The sequence below is a fragment of the Notolabrus celidotus genome, chromosome 1, assembly GCF_009762535.1.
Source record: "Notolabrus celidotus isolate fNotCel1 chromosome 1, fNotCel1.pri, whole genome shotgun sequence".
Lineage (NCBI taxonomy): Eukaryota > Metazoa > Chordata > Actinopteri > Labriformes > Labridae > Notolabrus > Notolabrus celidotus.
In genome coordinates, this window is record NC_048272.1 from 19,420,991 (window position 1) to 19,446,346 (window position 25,356).

Below are 25,356 nucleotides of genomic sequence, written 5' to 3' on the forward strand. Positions count from 1 at the left end.
GGTTTGATTTTGCAGGAAGAGTCAGAGGTTTGGGTGAATGTAGTTTGAAAATTGGTTTTGTGCTTATAGTGTTGAGAAAAGCGTGTGGATGTCAAGAAATTGTTTTTAGCAATTGAAAAATACTGCAACTCAGCTGTGTGCCCTTTAACTAAATTTTTCACTAATTTAATAGGGCTAAAAGCCACTCTATGTACTGTAAGACCCGAAACAGAGAGCACTACTGTGTATTGAAACTACCAGATGTGTTTTCAAGGATGTTATGAACACATCTTTTGTTATCATGAACATTCATAAACATTTGAAACTGAAGATAATTTCATTCATGCTGCAATATACCTGCCATGAAAGATATTTTATTGAAGACCATGTATACACGAAGAGCATCTATCAAGTGTTTTATGCAATGTGATATGACTGAGTGGTTGTTATGCATCAATAACAATGTTATACCTTGACCACTGAGCCCCATGAGGCTTGGTTTCTCATGATAGTGTTTTGCCAATCCTTCATTCATAGAGATCATGTGGAGGAAGTATAAACGATGAAGCCACCAGAGACTCTTGGATGATGTGTTTGTGTGTTTAGCAGATGGTGGCCTCAGTGCAGACACCCAAAGCAGGAGGGGTTGGCACATATTTCACAGAGATCCAAGGGCGTGATGATTTCACTGTAAAAATGCAAGAAAATGAAAATAAACATAAATATTCATCTGACCTAGAAGATATTTTTCATGCCACCAGGGGCCCTGCGTTTGGTTTTATCAAACACCACTAATACGTATAATGGGGGTTCACATCCGTTTGCAATGAAGGTGTGATCTGTGTCTAATGAGCTTTAATGGTCCCTAAAGAATAGTTGCTCAGCTTTTCACAGGCCTCTCATCTGCATTATCACTTCAGAGCCACTTTATGGAGCAGCGGTAGCAGGATGTGGATAATTAGATGTGTAAACAGAGAGTGTTATCAATTCGAGTGAACAAACTGAGGCTTATTAGGGCCCGAGCACCGATGGTGGCGAAGGCCCTATTGCAACCCTAAGGATTGTTCTTTCCTCCGCCACTTAAAACGCATTTTTGGACCCCTGAACGTGAATGAAAGCGCGGATATTTTTGCACACTCATCGGGTCTGGTGAAAATTGTAAGTTATTATAGGTCTCGCAAAAAAAAATCCGCCACCTAGCTTTGAACATGAAAAACGGGGCCAAATAAGGGTGCATACTTTCGTTATCTTCTCCAAAGCCACTTCTCCGATTGATTCCAAACAAAGGGCAACCTATAGTGGACACATTGACGATTAAAAACTGTTCGAAGAATTCCGTTCAGAAAAAATTGTGGGCGTGGTAGGCGTCGAGGCGGGCATCAAACGCACATACAGCTTGAATGTGAAGAATGACGCCCAAACAAGGGTGAATACTTTTGAGAGCTCCTCCTAGAGTTTTTCTCCGATTCAGTCCAAACAAGGCACATTCTATAGCAGACATATTGACGATTAAATCATTGTTAAAGGAATTCTGTTCAGACAAAAATTGTGGGCGTGGCAGACTTTCAGGTGGTGCATCAAAATGCAAAGGAGAAACAAGCCCTGCAGAACTCATTAAAATATGCAAGAAAGGAGATCCAGCAGCAAAAATCTGTTGTGATGAGTCAAGCTGCACATCTGGAAATAAAGGACAACACCATCCAGAAGTAACAAGAAAAATTACAAAACAAAATGGAGGAAACTAAAATGCTTGTCCAAGCATTTGCCGAAGGAAGTAAGTACTTTCATTATCCTTGATTCAAAAACAATTCATGTAGTTACTAATTAATGCTTAAACAATACATGAACAAACATTGGTATTATCAAACTATCCCTACGACTTGAACTAAGCAGTGTGACAACACAACAGCAACAACACAATTAAACAAACAATGCACACTTTTCCATGCAAAACATCATTACCTAATGTATCTTTCTAAGTTTCAACTCTTCAGTGGATGCAGACTGGATAGATGACAAAGAAGGACAAGCAGGTCCATCTTACAGTGCACATGGTACTTTCCTACAAATTTCATTCATATATCAAATCGTGTTCAAGTGATTCTAGTGTTTCTTATCACACATTATAATATACAATTTATCCTGATAATATGTCTGTTTGCTTTTCCCACAGTCAAGCTCATTCACCATGAGGCCACCTGATCAGATGCCAGCACCTTGCTGATGAACCACTTCCCAGATCAAAATGTACAAATACTGTTGTGTATAAGCTGTTTCATAATTTTTGTTAATATATTATTTCTTGGACATGTAAATTACTGTTATTAATATATTATATTGTTTTTTTGGGCTACATTTTTTTTATATATTTAAAATGCCCCCTATTTGTATTTCCTTTGAGTTCTTCTTAAAATTGTTTATAAATGTCTGTTTTCTAAAAATCTGTCTGTTTCATTTCATCTCTGACTGAAACATATTAATACATAAATATGAACACTATAAGGTTCACATCACTGCTATCCAAAGTAACACTAAGAACAACGCTCATTGTTACATGTTAATGTATTTCACATTGTATGACCAGGACAGTAAAAACAACCTTCCAAACAATAACATCAAACCGCCGAAACACTCCAAATTAATTTGCATCCAAATTAAAGCAAAAGTCTCACATAAACCAAAAAAATGTTGTTTTAAAGACTTTCAAATGCCCAAATCTCCAAAAATCATCAGGCGGTGGCCAGAACAGGCGATGCTGACTTTCAGGCAGTGCATCAACGCACATACAGATTTCAATGTGAAAATGTAAAAATGATTAAAGGAATTCAGTTCACACTAAAATTGTGGGCGTGGCAGACTGTCAGGTTTGGAGGTTTTCTTGGCAATCTGCCAAAAACTTGGAACATTTGCACCACCTAAGGCAGCATATACTCTCAGATCTTGCTTTGACATCATGTGGTGGCAAATATCAGGCGGTGGTTTACATGTGGCGGTGGCTCGCGTAGGCGGTGGCTGCAGGTGTGCGAGGGCCCGTTCATCGCCGCTTGCGGCTTTAATGGTCATTGTCTTTGTCAGTTTTGAGAGAGTGTGAGTCTCTGTAAATGAAGTGTTGATTAGAGTGTTTTTCAAAGAGCCTGTGTGTGTGTGTGTATAATTGTAATCTCCTTGAAAGGTGAAATTTAAGGAATAGTTCGACATTTTTGCAACACTCTACACCTTTGCTTACTTTCTTGAGAGTTAGATAATGAGATTGATCTGACTCTTATGTCTCTTATGTCTGTATAGATTGTTGTAAAGTTAAACAATGAGATATAACTGAATAATGAGCAGACCTTGGATGTGTTGGGAGTTGGATTTTGTCACTACTTTGTCACCTGCATGAAGCCAGTCTTACTGCTTGGCTAAGCTAACAAGTTGCTGTTCTTCGCAGCAGCATTACTGTCTTGAACTGAGTATAATATTCAGGTTTTCTTCCTCTTAAATTCTATCGGGTCTAGACTTCTGAACACCAATATTTGTTCACAACAATGGATGTCATCACTTATCTGTAAATCAAGGGCACTTGTAATGATTGAGCCTAGCTGTAACTCACAACTACAGTACCAGGGGGATGACAGATGGAGAGACCAAGAGGCAACCTCTGGTCTTAAAGTATGAAGCCCATGCGGAATTAGAAACTCCAATTCATTGAGCATCCACTTGAGGCTGGCTGCAGAAACACAGGAAACCACATACACACCCATTCAAAGAAGACAATCTTTACAGCAGAAATAAACATGTTTACAGCTGGTTCAAAAACGGTTTAGGTCTGAGTAGCTCATTTCTCTATCAGCACACACTGTACAGGGGTGAAATCATTATATAACTCTGTATTTTCGACAATATTAAGCTTACAAGTTTTGCCCAAATAAGGAAATGGATGACTTGATTGACAGGTAGGCACCCTGTAGCTGTTAGCGAAAAAGCTAAAGGCCCCGCCTCTTTACCTCACACTAGCTCGACAGAAGTTGTGTTCAGCATTTCCAATATGGCACCCGCTGACGATTGGCTTCAAAACAGCGATCAGGGTCAGATGGGTGACGTAACCGGTACTATGTCCACTTTTTATACAGTCTAAGTGAGAGACATGATGATCATCCCAAACAAAAACATAGACCAAGTTATGAAAATGAGGTGGAGTTATGATACCAATTCTAAACCAATGGTTATTAATGCATCAGAGACATTAACCTATTCCTCTCATCACTATCATCGCTCTCTCTCTCATTATTCTCCTCTATCCCTCTTTCCAACTCGGTCTCAGCAGATGTCTGTCTAACATGAGTCTGGTTTTGCTTGAGGTGCCTGTTAAAAGGATGTTTTTCCTCAATGCTTTTACTAGCTAAATACTGTGAGGTGCAATGCTCATGGATGATTAAGATGAGATTAGACTGAGTCTTATTCTGTCTTGGTGTTGGGTCTCTGTTAATAATTAACTTGTCTAGGTTCCTCTGATCTCTGCCGTAGACGGCCTGCTGCTGTGGATTTGCCAGACTCCAGCTGCCACAACCACTACTACACTATCATCTCTCTCTCTTCTTCATCTCCCTCCCTCTATTTCAGTCTCAGCAGATGTGTGTCTAACATGAGTCTGGTCCTGCTGGAGGTTTCTGCCTGTTAAAGGAAGTTTGTCCTTGCCACTGTAACTTGCTAAATGCTGCAAAGTGCTCTGCTCATGGTGGATTAAGATGAGATAAGACTGAGTGTTATCCTGTTTTGGTGTTGGGTCTCTGTTAATGATTTAACATAGAGTACGGTCTAGACCTGCTCTGTTCGTAAAGGCATATTGAGATATCATTTGTTGCGATTTGGCACTATATAAATAAAGATTGTTTGATTGATTGATAACAATTGTTACTGAACGGAAATAAGGTCCAAGAAAGATGAGTGTTTTGCTGTAGGTAAAATAATTGATGATTAAAAATTGTCAAAAAGAGGATCACACTTATTATGCATCACAGGATCTTCTTGTCTTCGAAGGCCACTGTCGCTACCCTGACTTGTATGGAGAGAATATTGTGTCTTTAAATATGCAATCAAAATAATGGATTTGAGAACAAAAAACAATTTTGCAAACAAAATTATGATTGAAAAATATGAAATAATGCTATGAATAAAGGAAATATATTTGTGATTAAAAATGTATCTTATAAATCCACTCTTTTTTTGTTACAAAAAAAAATTATTATTCTCACGAACCACAGATTCGTTTGCGTTTCCAGTTTTGCGTTTGCGTTTCCAGTTTTTGCGTTTGCGTTTCCAGTTTTTTGCGTTTGCGTTTCCAGTTTTGCGTTGCATTTCCAGTTTTTGCGTTTGCGTTTCTACATAACTGTCATGGGCGGGACCTCCCCTGAGAGATGCAAGAAGCCTCCTGATTGGTCAGTCCTCACTCAGAGAGACGGTGTGACAACTTCCGCCCCAACAAGCTGTTGCCGCGAAGGGAGACATATCAACATCGAGAAACAGGTACGTTTTGCGTAACATACCTGTCTATTTTCTGTCTTATTGGTGCTATTAAGGTTACACTTGTTGTTCGTTCTTCCAGTGTTTTTTTTCCCCTAACCGTTTTAGACGGCGGTATCAGACATTACACCTAACACGCTGTGTGCTTGTCATTAGTGACTGACTTATTACCGCCCGGCTTTAGTGACAGTTATCCCAATTTCATAGTTATCGGCCTGTTTATAATAAATAAACAAACTTTTTCATTAGATATACTATCAGAACAAATCAGGCAGGCGTGTGTGTGGAGTGTTGAGGGGTATTCCTCCTTTAAGTTAAGTAAAAAGACATAAAAGCATAAAAAGGGGGCCATATTTTCACTGATCTTCAACCCTTAGGGTTTGATCATGTTTTATTTATCACTGTCGCTGGTACCAGAAAGCAGCATCAGGAAGCAGTTTACTGAGGTAACTGTTATTATGAGCCGGGCGGTAATAAAGTCAGTCACTTATGACGAGCACACAGCGTGTTAGGTGTTAATGTCTGATACCGCCGTCTAAAACGGTTAGGGGAAAAAAACACTGGAAGAACGAACGACAAGTGTAACCTTAATAGCACCAATAAGACAGAAAATAGACAGATATGTTACGCAAAACGTACCTGTTTCTCGATCCAGCTGTGTTGTATTTACTTACAGACAGGCGCTGTGTTCTGCTTCAGACACAAGATTCGCCACACATTTACAAACATATTAACAGAAGTTCTCGGGTCTCCTCTCACATCTACTGCAGCATCAATGGTCGGATCAGTGAGCAGTGCATCACAGCTACCCACGAAAGTCATTAAATATGTAAAAATAACGTATTTTCAAACTTAAACAGAGTTGGATTCGTTCCGACGAGAGCAATATGTGATGAAGTCAAGAGACCGCTACCTAAGCTCGTGAGCCACGAAGCTCACTTTGATTCAGTGATTCTGACAGGTATCAATCAACTACGTCATCATCCAGGTCACAGCCAGGGAACGTGTTAGTCTGTGTTCGTTCACCTGAAACAACTGGTTTCCTTGAGTTCATATCAGGAAATACTGGACCATGTTTAGCGAAAGTTTCCTCCAAACTACGGCCTCATTAACCTCTGAACTGCAGCACACTACTACACCTTACTCTGTGACAGGTAAATACTTTATAACGGTGACCATCTAACCCACAGAACTCGGTTAAAATACACCTTTAGACGGTTTACGTGGAGCCGTGGGAACACAGTGCAGGAGGAGTTTTCAAGTCGTGTCTCAGTTAGAGTTTACTACAGGAAGAATAACTCAGGTGAAGGAATCACAGGATCACAGACCTCTACAAAAATATAGGCAAAGACGAACAAAAACACAGACTCGATCTTACGCGAACAAAATTCACGAGTCCAAAAGTCTCATTCCACAAACATAACCACTATGCCACGAACTCTACTGATATAGTATAGTTCTGTCACTGAAATATTATACACGCTCACGTGGGGTAACATTTTGGTCTGTGCTCGTCTAAAACAACAGATTACTCTGTGTCTGTGTGAGGAAATACCTCAATATATTTAGTAAGGTGTTTGTAGGTAGTGATGCTTTATTAGCTGCTGCCTTACAGCACACTTCAGACCTACACATATTCACAAAGGCAAAAAGTGACGAACATCAGGTAAAGTGTTACCTGGCGTGGAGTTCAATAATGTTTTAAATAGTGATTATAAAATACATTGCGGAGCAACACTGTCCTTTGTCTTTTCTTAGCTGTATTTTTGTAGATGTCTGTGATCTTGTGATTCCTTCACCCGAGTTATTCTTCCTGCAGTAGACTCTAACTGAGACACGACTTGAAAACTCCTCCTGCACTGTGTTCCCACGGCTCCACGTAAACCGTCTAAAGGTGTATTTTAACCGAGTTCTGTGGGTTAGATGGTCACCGTTATAAAGTATTTACCTGTCACAGAGTGAGGTGTAGTAGTGTGCTGCAGTTCAGAGGTTAATAAGGCTAAACATGGTCCAGTATTTCCTGATATGAACTCAAGGAAACCAGTTGTTTCAGGTGAACACAGACTAACATGTTCCCTGGCTGTGACCTGGATGATGACGTAGTTGATTGATACCTGTCAGAATCACTGAATCAAAGTGAGCTTCGTGGCTCACGAGCTTAGGTAGCGGTCTCTTGACATAATCACATTTTGCTCTCGTGGGAACGAATCCAACTCTGTTTAAGTTTGAAAATACTTTATTTTTTACATATTTAATGACTTCCGTGGGTAGCTGTGATGCACTGCTCACTGATCCGACCATTGTTGCTGCAGTAGATGTGAGATGAGACCCGAGAACTTCTGTTAATATGTTTGTAAATGTGTGGCGAATCTTGTGTCTGAAGCAGAACACAGCGCCTGTCTGTAAGTAAATACAACACAGCTGGATCACGGAAACCAGTTAGCGTAGAAACCAGTAGGGCGATAACAGCGGCAACAACTTGTTGGGGCGGAAGTTGTCACACCGTCTCTCTGAGTGAGACTGACCAATCAGGAGGCTTCTTGCATCTCTCAGGGGAGGTCCCGCCCATGACAGTTATGTAGAAACGCAAATGCAAAAACTGGAAACGCAAACGCAAAAACTGGAAACGCAAACGCAAAAACTGGAAACGCAAACGAATCTGTGGTTCGTGAGAATAATAATTTTGTTTGTAACAAAAAAAGAGTGGATTTATAAAGATACATTTTTAATCACAAATATATTTCCTTTATTCATAGCATTATTTCATATTTTTCAAATCATAATTTTGTTTGCAAAATTGTTTTTTGTTCTCAAATCCATTATTTTTGATTGCATATTAAAGACACAATATTCTCTCCATAGACTTGAGGGGTGAGCAAGGAAGCGTTTCAATTTGACCTGACCACTAGATATCGCTAAATATTCTAAATTCTACACAATGTACCTTTAATTGAAAAGTTTAAAAAACATTTTTAATTCACAGTATTTTTTCTTTTGTTACATAATTCTGATTCTAATTTTTGGCTTTTTGTTACACAACGTTTTTTAAAACACAAAAGAATACACATTGCATGTTGGAGTTGCATTTCAAAGATAGGTGTTCTGCTAATAAAATAAACCTTTAAAAATGTTCTTTGGTTCGTCATTAGTCAGTGGCTAAAAATAGACCAAACAATCATATTTTTATATTATTTCTGAGTACTTTCCAGCAGAGCTACACTGACCATCGTTTGTTTCAATCTATAAATGCCTTTTGAAAAAATGGATTTGTTTCTGATCTCATTATAAAAATGAATTGCATCATTAGTGACAAAAGGCCTCAGGGTCTGTTTAGTGCTGAAGTTATATCACTCACGGTCTGAGTTGCAGAGTCAGGAGTGGTTCATCTTAATTCTCTGCATACCCCATATAAAATGTACTTTAAATGGAAAGCAGCAGGAAGCTCTGCTCAGCTCAGGAAAGAAATAATGCGATTTGTATCACAGAGAAATACTGAGAGTTACTATATCTGTTGGTATTTTCATGAAATCTGTTGACAATAACACCAATCTTCTATATCGCCAAGCTTACCCTGTTATGTGCAATGTATTCTCCAGGGATGTAAAGCCATTCCTCTTTTTTCTTCTTCTGTTGAATCAAGCTTTCACAGAATACTTTGGCAGTGTTGTTTGCTTGTTATGATGTTTTGAATACCCAATATGTCACTGGCATAACTTCTCTCCATGCATTACACTCTGTAGTGTGCTGTTTAGAGATCAATCGTGTTTGTATACAAATCAGAAAATAGAATAGAAGAAGACTTCAGAGAAACACTCGGCCAGATTATTCAATAATGTGTCTGGGCCTGAGCCGTGATATATTTCTCAACTATCATTTGCTTTGACTACCATTGTCCTTTTTTACCATCTCACCTAATGTGGAGAAAACAATCCCTGTCCTCCTCCCTCGACACACCGGCCTGAAGATCCGGGGAAGAAGAGGGTTGGCACAAGCAGCTTCCACACCCGTCTCAGGGAGGGGAAGGTGAATGTTGTCGTCATCCAAATCCATCAGCACCTTCAGCTGCTTCACCGACTCCAAAGGAAAGATTCTGTCTCCAGCCTGATGTGGGAGAGGACAAGACGTACATTAAGGGACTAAATCTGGCACATTTCAAATATTTCAAGAAAGGGTGCTTTAAATTCAGAAACAGGGTGTTCTGTCTGAGTCTGATGGAAATTAAAAGTAGGTGCAAAGGCTGAAATTAGCGTAAGGTATTAACAAACTTGAGCCAGAAGAGACGACTGGATAGCCACTTTAGTTTGCAGGAAAGACGAACATGACTGGACTGAAAAGGTTGGTTTTCGATATGCATGTGTTGTGTTAGAAGAGAAGAAACACTCTCGTAATCATTTTCTACCCTATATTACAGTTGGATGTTATGAAGCAGGAATAATAAGAGGTTATCGATTTATAGTCTGAGTAATGCCTGCATTGGATAGCAGTTAGCATGCTCCTGTTTGGGGAAGTTGGTCAAATACCAAACTTTTTTAGACTGTGAACAGGGGTTTGCAGCAAAACTTATTGAGTCCCAAAGGAAGAAAGAAATCAAGAAAACTATAAGTTAATTTTATTTTTGGAATAACAGCTTTCCTCTTGTTTTCAGACAGCCTTTTCCTTAGGCCAGACATTTTTAATTGCAATAATGTCTGATCAAACTTGACTGGGGCAGCTGTTCGGAATAAAGAGTGAAGAAAACAGTTTTATGAAATGCCTTTGACTGTGAGATGACAGGATACTTTTATCAACCATAACAAACAGAGGAACAACTTGCAGATGGAGACCTAGTCAAAAGATGGAGAGGGAGATTTTGGGGATATTTGGTGTGTTCATTTATTGTTAAATGTAGTCATAACTAACAAAAAGTACTTTGGTTTTCCCTCAGGGTCTACTCTTGGTCCTCAGCTCTATTTACCACGCCCCCTCTTAGCCAGATCATCCTGAATAAACCCTGATGTTTTTGATTTCAATGTTACGCAGATGAAATGTTGTTTTAATGTTCCTTGCCAATGGATATCTTATTAAAAGATATCCAATGGATATCTTATTAAAAAGTGGATGCCTGATGACCTAACAAGGGTAAAGCTGACTTCAGAAGATTTAGTTGAGTATTTTTTCATTTTTTGTGAAACTTGTTGTTTTGAAAACTAATATTACAACGGAAAACCAACTTATTCCCAATTGTACTTATGTCTGGATTGCTGCAACAACTGAATTTCCCCACCGGGGATCAATAAAACAATATCTTATCTTGTCATATTTACTGAGGCGCTGTTTTCAGTTTAACGTTACAGCGGTGGGTTGTTTTGGTGCCCCCTTGTGGCTAAAGCATCACATTTTATCTGTTTTTAAATCTTATTCTGCACATGTAAATAATGTTTCCTTTCTTTTAAGTCTTCCTAACAGTCAAATGTGTCACTCAATGTGAATATTCAGTGAAAAACATCAAAAAGGCTGTTTTTCAGTGATTTTGTCAGTGTGCTGTGTCTCCTCTTGTCTGACGCCTGCATGGCAGTGGTTACAGACATTATAAATTACCATATTTGTAGGGATGTAGGGATCAAGGATGCACTCAACCCGCGATTTGATGGAATCCGATTTTTGGTTCACGATACGATTCACTCACGATTCTCTTAACGATTTTCAAGAAAACTAGATTGTACTCAAAATTAAAATATTATTCTTTTATTTCAATTCTCAGATATGGACGGTTGCAATATATATGTTTTTACTCTTATATTCTTTGTAAACAAAGTAATCCTTTTTCATTTTAAGGTGTGTTGTAACTCAAATAAAACCACTGCACACTTTTTTCAGCACCTTGCAAAAAACTAAAAATGAGCGTACAAAAATACTTTGTTGGAAAATGTCAGAACATTATAAAGAAATGGGAAGTGACGATTCCCAAATGAAAGTATTAAATATTAAACAAATCTCTTTAAATAAACAAATGTGCAGCGGATGCTCCTGTTTTGGAATTGACATGTTTTTCTTCAGGAATATCAGGGAAAGCCAAAATGCTGCCATACTTCAGACTTGAAACACAAAAGGTGCATCCTGAACTGCTCGGGTCTTCACCTGCCGCCGCCATGTCTGTTACGCTCAACTCAGAGAGTGACAAGAGGGCAGCGCAAGAGACTTAATGATGTTGAACAAGAGGAGTGAAATGCAGATAGACCCTTCTACTGTTAAAAAATATTATTGCAATAAAAATTTTGCTGAATCGATTTTCATCCACCCTTGTTTGTACTGATTTCCTGTTTTGCGATATATCCTTACATCCCTACATATTTGTAAAGAAAATCTGGTAATTTATGGTCTTGTTTACTTTTGTAGCTTATAAAGAGGCATCAGAGTTAGTTTCAGTTAAAACTCCTGACAAGGGCTTTAATTATGATGTCCAATTTTGACAAATCTTCAAAATAAGAGCTGATGCACTAATACTTACAAGCTACACTGTGTTCTTAGTTTCACTACATTCTGCCACACACTACTTTCACACTCATTAAGTTAGCGTCTGTCAGAGCTTTCTCCATCCTTAATGATACCGCTCAAATTTTAAAAGGCATCCAAAAATACACATTAGTCCTGTGCCTGCCAGCTTTACTGTCAGCCTGTTTTATTCTGTATTGATTTAAAATTGCTAAAGCTTTGAATGGCCTCGCTTCAAATGGACTAATAGGTGTATTGACTCCCTGTGGGCTGGGAAAGAGGAGCATAGCAGCGGGTCTTAGAAAAACCATTGTACCAAAAGAAAAGGCGACCTGATGGCTGTTAACGCTGTCAAAATATTCTCAACACACCAAACACTTTGAATGATTCCTCTTTTGAACTACTGTGGTGCTAACTGCTTTCAGCTGAAGGTAATACACCCACATCAAAAAGTCCTTAACAAGCCTTAGGACAAACTTTGAATGACTCATTTATTTTTCTAAAACAATTCCTTAGATCCATTAAGACAATAAAACATGCAGAAAAATCAACCAGATTAGCTTGATTAGATAAAAATGTCAACAATAGAATTAAGATAAAGCTCACCTTAACCTGCACACCAACAGCTCCCCTGCACATACACACCGCCAAACTAGGACAAAACTGAGTGAACGCATTCTGCTTCTGAGTTCAGACACTTCTTCTGTGTTCATTGTGTGCTCAGTCTGCCTTTTATAAAGAGTCTGAACAGCTTGGAGTGATTTATTACTAAAGACAGCGAGAGTAAAGGTAGGAACATCCTGACATGTCAAGAACTGACCTGAAGATGCATTAGATCCTCTTTTCTCATTTATGATCACCGCCTCATAATCTGTATATAACATCGCCTCCTCCGTCAGGAACATGCCTCATTATTGACTTTCGGATTTGTTCAAGCGCATCAGAGGCCTCAGTGACACCTATAAATCTCATCACTTGTCCTTTTCCCACAGAAATTCATCACAGAGTTGTCTGATAAGAAAGCAGCCGTTATGCAAAGAGATAAGTACTTGTCACTTGGTAAAGCAACAAATGCAAATGATGTTGAAACCTCTATAGGAGCCTTGAAGGATTTGAGTGTTTATAGTATCTTATTTTGAAGTTTAGGGTAGTTTATTGTTTGTACATTTTTTCTGGTGTTATTTTTGTTGTTTGTTTACACTATGGTTTATTGTGGTTTGTTGTATTTATGGGTCATGTGTTAGGGGCTGGGATATTCTGTTCTCGGCCACCTGTTTTCTTTTATTTGGAGGTAGAGAGAGGGGGTGAGCTGGGTCTCCGTACTTTTTGTTGACTGCTATTTTTGCTATTTTCTTTTGGCCACTTTAATCATCTGTTTATGCACTTGCTTGCATGAGTTGATTATCCTTTTTCGTTAATCAAAGGTTAAACGTACTTTTTTTTGTACATCAGCGATTTTTGCTTTTAGCATCAAATATTTGAACTTCATGTGACTGTGTGACCTCTGAGATCATGTTGCTAAAATTATATCAAAGATGCTAAATCTACCATTCCTGGTCAGGTTTTTCTTCGCTTTGACTTGATTCACAGGAAAATTATGACTTTAACCGTCTTATTTATTTGTGATCTGTGTGAAACAGTCTACAACTCGACTGTTTAAGCCTGAAGGATTTCTGTAAGGAACCATTTAGCACACCAACAACCTATAATTATCTACCCTGGAATGTGCATGAAATGTAGTCACTTAACTTTTTAATACTCCTCTGTTGCTGTGCCTCAATTGATCTGAATAACCAACGGCACAGTCCTTGTTAAATTTAGATCAATACTCTGTCTGTGTCTGTTAATGAAAAACTACAAAGTAACCAGAAGTGAATTGTTTGTAAAATCAATAAGCATTCATTGATGTTCATTGAAAGTGAATGACATAACTCTTAAATAGTTAGAACACAGAGGACTAGGAGGAACATTTCACACATAATCACATATGACCGTATGTCAGGAAAGAATATGATTGAAGACGTGTTGTGACCTGTAATCAGAGCCTTTCACTGCGGTGACATGTTGGATAATTAAAGGAAAACTGCTTCAACTGCTTCCATTTCTAAAAAAGGAGAGTGAGAGAACATTTGAACCACACAAGAGGCAAAAATGGATCTGACTGTTTGTCATTATTGGAAAGGTACAGGCATTAAAATAGAGCAATAACCCCATTTAAGGCAGAAAAATGTCAGCACACTTACAGATTCAGCGGTTGACATTCAAAGTGATTGGAGTTGCCCACAGAGAGCAGGCAAAAGCGAGGGTTAACATTATGCAGGACTACCGAGGACAATAGAGGGCAGCTACTATACGGTTGGAAACAGAGTCATGAACTGTATTCATACTCCTGAAAATCCCCTGGTATTTCCAGAGTCAACAGGAACCAGAGTTTACCTGGGCTAATTCCTGCAACCCCTTTTATTTTCACAAAAGTCAGCAGGTAAAAGTGAAGGAAATTCACTATGAGGGAGTTGGCTGGAGTGAAGACGCTCACATAATGTCACTAAGAAGATGATGGGGAAAAAGTCCAGGTAAAGCTGGGTGCAAATTCGTCCACACACAGCCTGCTCAGGACACTGTTTTGGAGTTTGTGCATGTATGCAAAGGCTTTATTAGTGCAATATGACTTTTAATAACTCACAGACTTGATGAAAAAAATATTCTTTTTGTCTGATGAAACACTGTAAGAAGTGATGTGCACAGCAGGAGATCTTCAGACTGCTTTTGAAAATATAATTGGATATACGTGGAGGCATACGTAGGAGGTAAATATACTGTGCACTATTACTCACCTTCAATGCATCAAACAGGTTGAATATGAGTCGAGTAATTTATGCTTCTGCTGTGAAGCTAAGTACAGCTGATACAGCAATTATCCAACCACAAGTCTGGTTGGTTTCTTTGACACTGTGTCGAGCTTTTCTTTTTCTTTTTTTTTTCAACTTTATTTGTAGAAAATTTTCAACATTTTAGACAGACAGTGTGACATACAACATAGGGTATAAAAAAGTAGAATAGACATCAGTTGGCACATCTGAATGTTAACACCCTTCCCCACCCGCCACCCATTACAAGGCCATTCGACAACAAACAAAACAAAACAAAAACAAGACAAATAAACAAACAAAACAAAAAATGTATATATAGACAATACAAACACACATAGGCAAATAGCAAAATAAAATAATAATGGTACTAAATAAATGTTGCACACATCAGTCCTCCAGCTCAGAGGAGAAATCTAGAGAATGTATATAGTTCAAGAAAGGATCCCAAGTAACATGAAACAATTTTACCGTACCTCTTAGTGTAAACCTAAGCTTTTCAAGCTTCAAATTATACAGCACCTCGCGGATCCAATGTAAATGTGAGGGGGGACGGGGGAGCCTCCAATTGAGGAGAATCAACCGACAGGCCAGCAGGGTGGTGAATGCCAAGGCCTTCTTCGAATTTTTAGGAGCACCTGTTGAAGGGACGATGCCAAAAATTGCAGACAGACTATTCGGAACAAAAGCATGACCGTATGCCTCAGTTAGCGTATCAAAAAATATACAACCAAAACGTCCCCAGTTAGCACAAGACCAAAACATATGTACATGATTTGCAGGAGATGACTTACATCTGCCACAGGAATCGCTAACAGTAGGGTACATTTTCGCAAGTCTTGCGTTTGTGTAGCGAGTTCTAAACAAGACCTTATACTGAATCAACCTGTGTCGAGCACAGATTGATGACAAGTGGACAAGAGAAAGTGCGGATTCACACTGCTTATCAGTTAATTTAATATTGAGACTCTCTTCCCATACGGTCTGTACAGCAGTAAGGGACGATGATGAGGCTGAACAAATAGATTTATATAAAAAGGAAATGCATCCCTTAGCAGTTGGATCTGTGTTCAAAAGAGTATCAACCAGGGTCTCTGGAGGGCGATTTGGAAAGTGGGGAAAAAGTTTTTTGACATAGTCACGGACCTGGAAAAAGCGAAAAAGATCATGGCTTTACTGTTGGCTTTACTCTGTTAGAAGCTGAGTAAAAGAAGAAAAGGTAGTGTTGTGTACGCGTTATACTTTATGTATTAATAATAAGAATGACACGGGAGACTAGAGAGAGTTATACCGGCCGTGTATTGTCTTTCGGCGCCATCTTAACACTGCATACAGGGACGCATCACATAAACACACAGGGGGGGCGTGACCATATTCTGGGAGGGACAAACTTAAGATGTCAATACACAACAGTTAGTATAAAGATCGTTGACTGACCTAATACCATTGCTGTGCCAAACCCGAAATGCTGAGTCGGTTTTAGATGGCTCAAAGGTGCAATTTCTGTAAACAGAGGTCAAAGCAGATGGACCTGGTAAGCCCAAAACTTTTCTAAACTGTCACCAGATCTTTAAGGAGACAGCCACAATAGGACAGTTGCCCACACCGACACTGACAAAGGAAGTTGTGCACATAAAACTGAGCGTAATGAGAACGGAAAGGCTTGATTTTCCAAACATACCCACACAGGCAAGGGTTCCTTATCATCATGCATCCAAAACAAAAATTTCTGCATATTGGCTGCCCAATAATAATGTCTGAAAACAGGGAGGGCGAAACCACCCTTGTCTTTTGGGGACTGCAGAATTGATTTACGAATTCTTGCCGATTTGCCCTTCCATAAGAATGTTGAAATTTTCTTATCCAAATTGTCAAAGAAAGATTTAGTCAGGAAAACAGGGCGGTGCTGGAAGAAATACAAAAACTTAGGAAGAACGACCATCTTGATCAGATTGATCCGACCTACAAGTCATAGGGGTAGGGCCGACCAGTGACCAAAATCCCCTTCCGTCTTTTCAACTAGAGGAGCAATATTATTACGATAAAGATCAGAGAGAGAGGTGGTTATGTGGATACCTAAATATCGGAAGCCGCCACTCGACCATTTAAACGGGACTATGGAATGAGGAAGCGTCTTGGCCAAGTTATTTATCGGTAAGATCTCGCTCTTCTGATAATGTGTCGAGCTTTTCTTGTGTTCTCTGCATGCTCCAAACAATGGTGACTGTAACTGAGCTGTTCACATTGGAGTTGGAGTTAATTATAACTTTACTTTTAAATGAAACCATATGAATAATGCAATATGAATATAAAAAAAGTAAAGTCGGCACAGAAACTGAAAATAACTTTGAATTGAAGCTTTGTGTAGAGGCGAGAACACCTAGTGACAAACTAGCATCAAACATTTTGTCTTGAGAAATTTAGGAGCTTAGGTACCAAGTGGACCAATCACAGTTGTGCTCATGTAGTAATATTAGTAGAGTGATGTAGCCACACAACAAGGGAACAGTGAAAAAAGAGTCAGGTTAAGTTATATTTCAACTTAAAGTAACATTTGGTCACCTATTAGAATAGTAAATGACTGTTAGAGTTAGCATTAAACCATCGCCTACCTTTTAGCTATCGCAATAACAGCTAAAGTAAGCATTCATCCACTGCCTAGCTACTAGCTATCATAAATGACAGATACAGTTAGCATTGAACGAATGCCTACCTTTAAGATATTGTAAATGACAGCTAAATTAATAATTCGACCACTCCCTAGCATAGAGTAGCCACCCGTCCCATTTTTCCCAGAATTGTTCTCTTTTTCCACCAGCCGTTCAGGGAAAATAAAAATCTCTCCCGGGAGACAATTTGTCCCGTTTTTTGAGGAAAATGCAAAAACCTCATTTGATTTCCTTTGTTCTGTAGTCTAGAAAGGTCCCCTGTGCTTCTGCAGGCTATTTAAAGTTGTCTCTGTTTTCTTCTTGTCTATGTGTATGTCACATGCGCATGCCCTAGCGCTCACAGTGGCTCAAGCAGGGAGGGAAACTTGACCAAAGAGAAACAGCAAGCTGAATTGACCTACGTACTCCATGCTGAGGTCGTCGTTTCACCAACTTTTGGCGTCTCCATTTGAAAAGAGAGGAGAGACGAGTGACGAGGAAGGAGATGGAGCAAATACATGCAAGCCAGCAGCACGAACAAAACAATATACTAGTTACAATCCTGACTGGGAGACACTGTCAGAGTTGGGTATGGTCGACCCAGGGAGACAATTTTTCACCACATGCGTTTTGTGCCCGGCGAAAATCTCCGTAAAATATTAAGTGAAAAACGCATTGGAAATCCACGCTGAAACAAAAAAGCACCAAGCTGTGGTATCAAGCAAACAAAAACAGGTAGCCATTGCAACTATGACCAAAAAAGGTTCACCAGAAGAAGACAAGATTGCAGCAGCAGAACTTACCAGTGTCCTATGTCAGAATTGTATGTTAATTTGGTCAGTCTCAACTGGTCATAGTGGCCGAGCCCTCCGCCCCAAACAAATGGTCGAGTGTCCTTTTTCTTTACAAATCCAAGGTGGCAACCCGACCCTAGCAATCAGCTACCGTAAATGGCAGCCAAATTTACATTCAGACATTGCCTAGCTACTAGCTGTCATAAATGACAGATAAAGTTAGCACTGAATGAATGCCGACTAGGGCTGTCAAAATTGCTCCAAAATGATGTTTGTATATTCCCTCTAAAAAAAAACATAGTTTCGAACTATTCTAATTTGTATATTTGCGCATTATGTCAATAACAGGTGGACAAACTAATACAAGGAGATATAACTACTTGTATAGGTATTTTTGTTTCAGATTTAACATGCCTAAAAAATACCTACACATTACAAAACAAGTAAATGACCTAATGGCCTATACTGTAACACTTTTAAGACCGTAGACTGTTGTTGCAGGTAAATCACAGAGTGACTAACTGTAATCACATCAGTGCACAGAGAGAAGTCTGTTTAATTTGACGTTGGTTTGATTACTGCAGGGAAGAAAGACTGAGAAATCTGCACTGAAGATGGTGCATGAAGTAAACACTTACTGGAACAAGGAATGGGATACTTACCAGATGGTTAATGACGTCAACAGACTGACAGTGACGAGGCAGAACAATTTGAATACTCCTCTCAGCTTTAATTAGAAAAGTATAACCAAAGTAATCAGAGCGGAGGCAGCCACAGAAAATATTGAGGCGTGTTTCAACTTGAGCTGACCTCTGCAGACATCAAAGCAAAGTCACTTATTCCTACATCAGTTGTGGTTCAGGGCTCATGAAGCATCAACTGATATTGCTTTAATATGGGTAAATTAGCAGGGATGAGATGAACTGTATGGTAATTTAGCACTGAGCTCTTTGTTGGATGAACAGTACCTGTAGTTATTATGTCACTCTGACAATTTTTAATAGTAAGGCTTATATTGGGAGTTGTAATTATATTCTGCAACGAGCTGGAGTGCTGAGCGGCAAATGGAGTGCTGGATTATCAGAGCAGGGTCAGCAGAATACAGATGTATGAAATCCCTATAATCAAGAGCTGAGAGGCAAACTAATCAAACAATCCTCTTTTGTGCGGCTCATTGAAGCAACTTTTGTTTTACAACCACACAAGATAAGGGTCAGCAGTTTTAGATGACTTTCTTCTTTTTAATCAATTCATCAACTTGTTGAAATACCTTTTGGCAACTTGCTAAGGATGATGCTATTTGCATAAATGCCTACCATTAATGCAAATAGCAGATGCGGGGACATTTAACATGTGTAGCTGTTGTTATGAAATGCCACAGTCCCCTCAGTTATGGTCAGAACTATTAAAAAAAACTAATCAAATCAACACAAAACAACAATTAAAGATTAACAACACAACACAGAGTGACACTTAAAGCTGGGGTTGGTAGCCAGATTTGGCAACGCTTTTTGTTATACTGGTTAAAATGATCTTTATGTCCTGATGGCAATCAATACATAATGTGTTCCTGAAAAATAGGTAAAAAAGCTGCTATCTACAGCCGGAGTAAACCTGGGAAAACACCAACCAATCACCGTTTTTGGGTCCCAAAATTTTAAACCATTCAAATTCCGTCCTGCCGTTCTGCCCGCCCCCTGCAGAGCGTACATTTCCCTGGCGTTCACTCCCCGTCCCCTGCCTCTGCCTCTTTTTCCCCTGACTCTACTGACTGCCCCTCTCGCTCAACCTCAGGCCTGTCCCCTCTGACCCGATGAGGTGCTTTGCTCAGGACTGTAGTCCGGATCAGAGTCTAAAAAGCTCTCACCACGGGGGCTCTGACAAGCAAAAGAATTAATGACATTTAGTAAGTCCTACAGAAAATGTTTATGTATTGTAGCGTCCGTCTGGACGCTGTAGGAATGACGAGACGATTCGTGAACACGTTGATCTTTAATAACCGGTCACTGTCGGCCGTGACCATGCCAACCAACAAAGCAACAACCAATGTTTGAATGAATGAAGAACTTCTCTTGTCTCTCCTCTCTCCCACTCGCACACTCTACACCTCTCCTGATGCCTTCACTGACTGTCAACACTGTAGGAATTAAGAGCATCTACACTGAACAGGTTTAACAAACAGTAGAGCTGTTACAGTATTATATGTGTTATAACTTTTCTCCTGATATCATGTCACCAGTACAACTGGATAATGCTAGCATGAAAGTTGTGAGTACTAACAGCAGCCAAGTTTGTTTGTGTTTTTAACTTTCACTATAATAATGTTTTGGTGAGGACCAGTTTTGAATCAGTCACGATTATATGGTCGCAAGTCAGCGGCGCTCGTGCATGTGAGCGGGGGCGTCGTTTTGGAGGAGCTCCAAGGGGAGGGGGGGAGGGGTTAGACGGAGTCCTGAGGACATGCTACATTCAAATTCATGCTAGTTTTCCGAGACTACCAATTCCAGCTTTAAAGGTTTGAAACATAAACAAAGTTCAACTAAGCAGCTATTCACTTCGATGCAAAGCATAATGTCATGTGAAACCGAGGCAGGATGGCTGCATGGCTTCCCTATGTGTGTCCAGTCCTTTCAGAGTGCTCTATGTATGTCTGGGCCATGTGTTTGTTTATATGGGTGTGTAAGTGGTGTGTCTTCCAGGTTCATGCAGTCCACCTGTGTAGCCGTAGCCAATGGAGAAGCCTGAATATCACTTGATCTACAAAACAGGAGAGAGCACCCGGCCATTCAGCTTAAGAGTCCTTTAAGCCATCCAGTCAGTTCTTTAAGCAATCAAAGTTGTTAAGATAGGGGCCAGATAAATGTAAGTAGTAGGGATTTGCAGACACACAAGGTTAAGGGGTGCAGTTTCTTGTGTTTTTTCAAGTTTTGTTTGTTCATTTGCATTAGTTAGAAAGACCAGATGTGTATTTTACTTTAATAACAACAAGAACTGGTTTACACTGCCTTTCCCCAAGAGCTGGGCTGTAACAATGATTGTACTGTATAGTGATTTTGATCAAAACTAAAACTGTTCTATGCATATTACTTTCTCTTAAAAGCAAGGGGATAATGGATTAATTCAGGGTCACGAATTATTGTCAATCTCTACATAGAGGACACAGAAAACAACTTGTGCAGCATGTGCAGTGAAAGGAAACTTCAGTTGTACACATCCATCTTTATGTTAATCCTTGCCTTCAGGCATCAAGGCTGTGAGTGTGTTGCAGGTGTCAGAGGGGATATATGGAGAGTCCACTGGTGCCATGAATTTACCGCGTATATGTTTAATGAGATACTTAAGCTGACTCAGGTGAAATGCATGGATTAAATAATTTAGGACATTGACCACGGCTGTACTTGTTAAGCCAGAAGGAAGGCCTGGAACAGGTAATGAAACAAGAAGGTTCAGGGCGCAAAAGGTCACATACACATGAAGTTTATTAAAATATGCAGTTAGACGGGGCCTGTAGATGTGTTATTTAACAAGGGCATACACAGTGTTTTTTTTAAATGTGTGAGGAATGAAGACAGCAAAGTTATTGTGAGTAAAAATTACCCATACAAAGGAAATTAACTAAAAACGTGAACCACTGTGTGTCGATTCTGACTGCAGATTTTCTGTGTTGACATTAACTTATTACTAACGGCATAAGGTGGCCATTTATTTTAAACAAGCTCACGTAACCCTGTGTAACCTGACCAGCAACAAATTATTGTGAGAGAAAGTGCCATTAGCTGGTAAAGAAGGTTTTTAATGTAGTAGATCAAGATATTTTTTTCTCAGGTGGAGACCAAAATGGAGCTAAAAGTCCAGAAAATACGGAAGATACAGGTTTCTGCTTGGAATTCTTTACAAAGCACTTTCAAAATGACCAAAATGGAGCTAAAAGTCCAGAAATACTGAAGGGACCAGTTTCCATTTGGAATTCTTTACAAAGCACATTAAAAATGAGCACTTTGGTATCCCTTGATATGTTCTCATCCTCAAGAGTCACACTAGCATTGTTTGCATCTGTTTTACCTGATTGTTTTATATCTTGCCATATGTACATTCTGTATTTTCTGGTGTGTTTTTCTTTGTTTTCTTGCTCGAGATGTTCACAAATGAGAGCCAGCCCCCAATGAGATTAGTAAAGGCGATAATGATAATATGTAATGACATGTTCCTGCAGCTTATCAATGTTTTCTGCCCCCTTCTGGACAAAAAGCATATGAGGCTTATTTAAATGTAATTTCCGAAACTCAAGATCCTTCACAGCGCTGGCAATCCTCTGCAAAACTAGGTAATAGATATTGAAATTTTAGAAGAATCAAGTGTTCAAAAGAAAGAACAATTCACATGATCTCTCAATGAAAGCTTTTTATTCAAAACAATGTTAATAAAAAAGGAAAAAGAAACTTTTTAAATACATATACAAAGCTTGGTAAGACAGAAATGTAACAAAGAATATGAAATCCAAAAATAAAATGTATGATAAAGAACTGTCAAAGTGGTTAGTATTCGACAAAGTAACAGTTTTCAAAAATATACCTCAGTTTGTCTGATTATTTTAATTTGGGGGCTTATTTCTTTTGTCTAGCGGGCCAGAGTCAGAACCTCTGTATTCAGGGAGGACAAAGTCATACACTCATCGTTGCTGGCAAAGGTTGTTGAAGTTCCCTGAAACAGTTTTTAGGGGAAGGAGAAAAAAATCACAAGTCTTAAGCTGGGCAAGATGTTTCTGGCAATGCTGGGTTTCTTTAGCAGCCAGTGCAGGCGGCGAAGGCGCAGATTTCACAGACGTCCATGGGAACTGCAGCTGAAGTCAACAAAACAGAAGGATAGGTGTTAGCTACAGTGTTGAATCATATGTAACTCAATATTCATGACTTGACAGGTTCACTGTAAATCCATCACAAATTCAGGGTGTTTAATACGTAATGTTCCCACCTAGTCTGGCGAGGGATGCAGACGCTCCTCTCTGTCTGCAGAGTGGCAGGAACTCCTGAGGGAGCATGGGGTCGGCACACAGGGACACGGTGCTCGCTCTGAGACGGGGGCTCTGCTGCTCGCTTGCAACATTGCCTCCTGACAGCTCCTGAAGCCTCTTGACGGCTTCCAGGGAGAAAGACAATCCATTCTCCTGGAGGAAAAAGAAGTTATGTGGTGAAGAAATGCAATACAAACAAAGACGCTGTTTATGAATGTTGCATTAGTTTAGAGAAAAGGAAAACACAAAATTACGTGCTTTAGATTTGCAGCTGTTTTGCATGATTAAAATCCAGGTTTGCAATATTCCTATTTCTGCATTTTAACAGCAGTTCTGTGTAATGAGCATAAAATAGTCACAGCATTACAGAAATGTTAACTGATGCAACTTACTTCAACCTGCACGGCTTCAGAGGTCCAGCCAAGAGCCAGGACGAGGACAGCGATGGTTGCGAGTGCGGCCTTCATGGTTACAGTTGACAAGTTTGTCTTGCAGCGTCTTTGTCTCTTACTGTAGTTGTTGTGCTCAGCGAGTGCTCAGCTCAGTGTGTGCTTTCCCTTAGTCCGCCTGCCTCCTTTTAAACAGTTCAGTGGTCATGTGACCACAGGTGCCGCAAATGGGAGCAAAGTTTTTCTCACGGGTTAATGAATAGAGAGGTGTTATACCGGGGTTGAGAAGGAGAATTCATAAATCCTACTTTGACCTCCTTACTTGTCTAATTATGTTTATGGTTCCCCTTGCTCACTTGGCTTCGTTGTGTCATTATTGGTCATACCTCTCATGAGTTAAACAGTTACTATTTGATCTACTGATGACAAAGAAACCACACCAACCCATTGTAGGAAAGTCCTGTTATTCACGCCTAAGCAAATAATCAAACTCTGTTTCATGTGCTGAAGTGCTGATTATACCGTACTTATAACAAACACTCACATTTTTATACAAAATTACATGAACTCTATGAAGTGAATTGCATATTCCAGAAAAATATATGAAGCTTAATTTTACGTCAAGAACCAAACTTGCATTCCTTTACATCCTATGAGCAGAAACACGCCAAACTGCATCTATGGGCGCTTAAACAAACCATCAAATCTATATGCAAATATTATTCTCTCCCCTGAGAGTTTCCTGCAGAGTTCTCATTAGCTCATGCGGTGGAATAATCAGATGGTATTTACTGAATGGCAGTGCTCAAATTGAATGCCTTTTCTGCTTCTGCTGCAAAAAACATAAAGTTCAGTTAATTTCCTGAGCCCATAGGCCTGGTCAGATCTGAATTAATTATGAGTAACAAACAGGAGATGTGATTAAACTCCGAACTCTGCGTAGCTCAACATTTGTAATAGTTATGGGAAATGCGTGTGGGTTGAATCATAACACCAGGAAAGAGAGTTTGTGGCTCATTTAGGTGCTGCAAATAAACATGATCACCGACAAATGCGTTGCCCTTGAGGCTAAATAATTGTCCTTCTAGCAAACAGCTCCGGTAATGAGGTCATAAATGAGGACACACTCTGGCTGCGGCAGGAATCAAACCTATGTCCTTCCAGTAATGGCACAACTATCTCATCGCCACACCTGAAATCAATTCAGCTCACTTCTAAGTGGCATCAAGCGTGCACGCACACGCACACGCACACACATGGCAGCGCAAAGGTGGCAGGCCAGCGACACATCAGTGAGGTTTTTAATGAGCTTATTAAATACAATTCTTTACACGGAGCATGAAGGACCGATCGATCTATTGGTCAGAACTGCGGTGGGACACTGCATTCCCACTGTGAGCAAATTCAATTTCTGCTTCCTTTTATTTTGTAGTAACATCCAGAGATGTGATTTATGAGGTGATTCCAGCCAGTATAGGATTAGCATGGTGCAATTCATCTGTTTCTAATTATCAACAGTTTTCTTGGAAGAACCTAAACTATCTATGAATTCAGTCTGCCAACAAGATCTGACCACAGAGCCAATGTCTCTGTGCCAAAGATCCCTATTAGCATAGCATTCTGTGGCCAAAATGCTGCAGTAATTTAAGACCATATTTAGGGTTGCTTGTGCCAAAACCAGTGTTTGAATTCAGT

The 25,356-nt window shown here is 39.6% G+C and overlaps 2 protein-coding genes across 2 annotated transcripts; both read right to left on the reverse strand.

The window, feature by feature from the left end:
* Positions 1 to 348: 348 nt before the first annotated feature.
* LOC117816184 (guanylin-like) lies at positions 349 to 12,735 on the reverse strand. Its single transcript, XM_034688354.1, has 3 exons — positions 12,559 to 12,735; positions 9,393 to 9,582; positions 349 to 667 (listed from the first exon to the last, which is right to left on the reverse strand). The coding sequence occupies exons 1-3, from the start codon at positions 12,589 to 12,591 to the stop codon at positions 582 to 584; spliced, it is 309 nt and encodes a 102-aa protein (XP_034544245.1). The 5' UTR covers positions 12,592 to 12,735; the 3' UTR covers positions 349 to 581.
* A 9,912-nt stretch (positions 12,736 to 22,647) lies between these two features.
* On the reverse strand, positions 22,648 to 24,194 carry si:ch211-220m17.5 (guanylin family protein). Its single transcript, XM_034688343.1, has 3 exons — positions 23,665 to 24,194; positions 23,233 to 23,425; positions 22,648 to 23,101 (listed from the first exon to the last, which is right to left on the reverse strand). The coding sequence occupies exons 1-3, from the start codon at positions 23,737 to 23,739 to the stop codon at positions 23,043 to 23,045; spliced, it is 327 nt and encodes a 108-aa protein (XP_034544234.1). The 5' UTR covers positions 23,740 to 24,194; the 3' UTR covers positions 22,648 to 23,042.
* Positions 24,195 to 25,356: the final 1,162 nt, after the last annotated feature.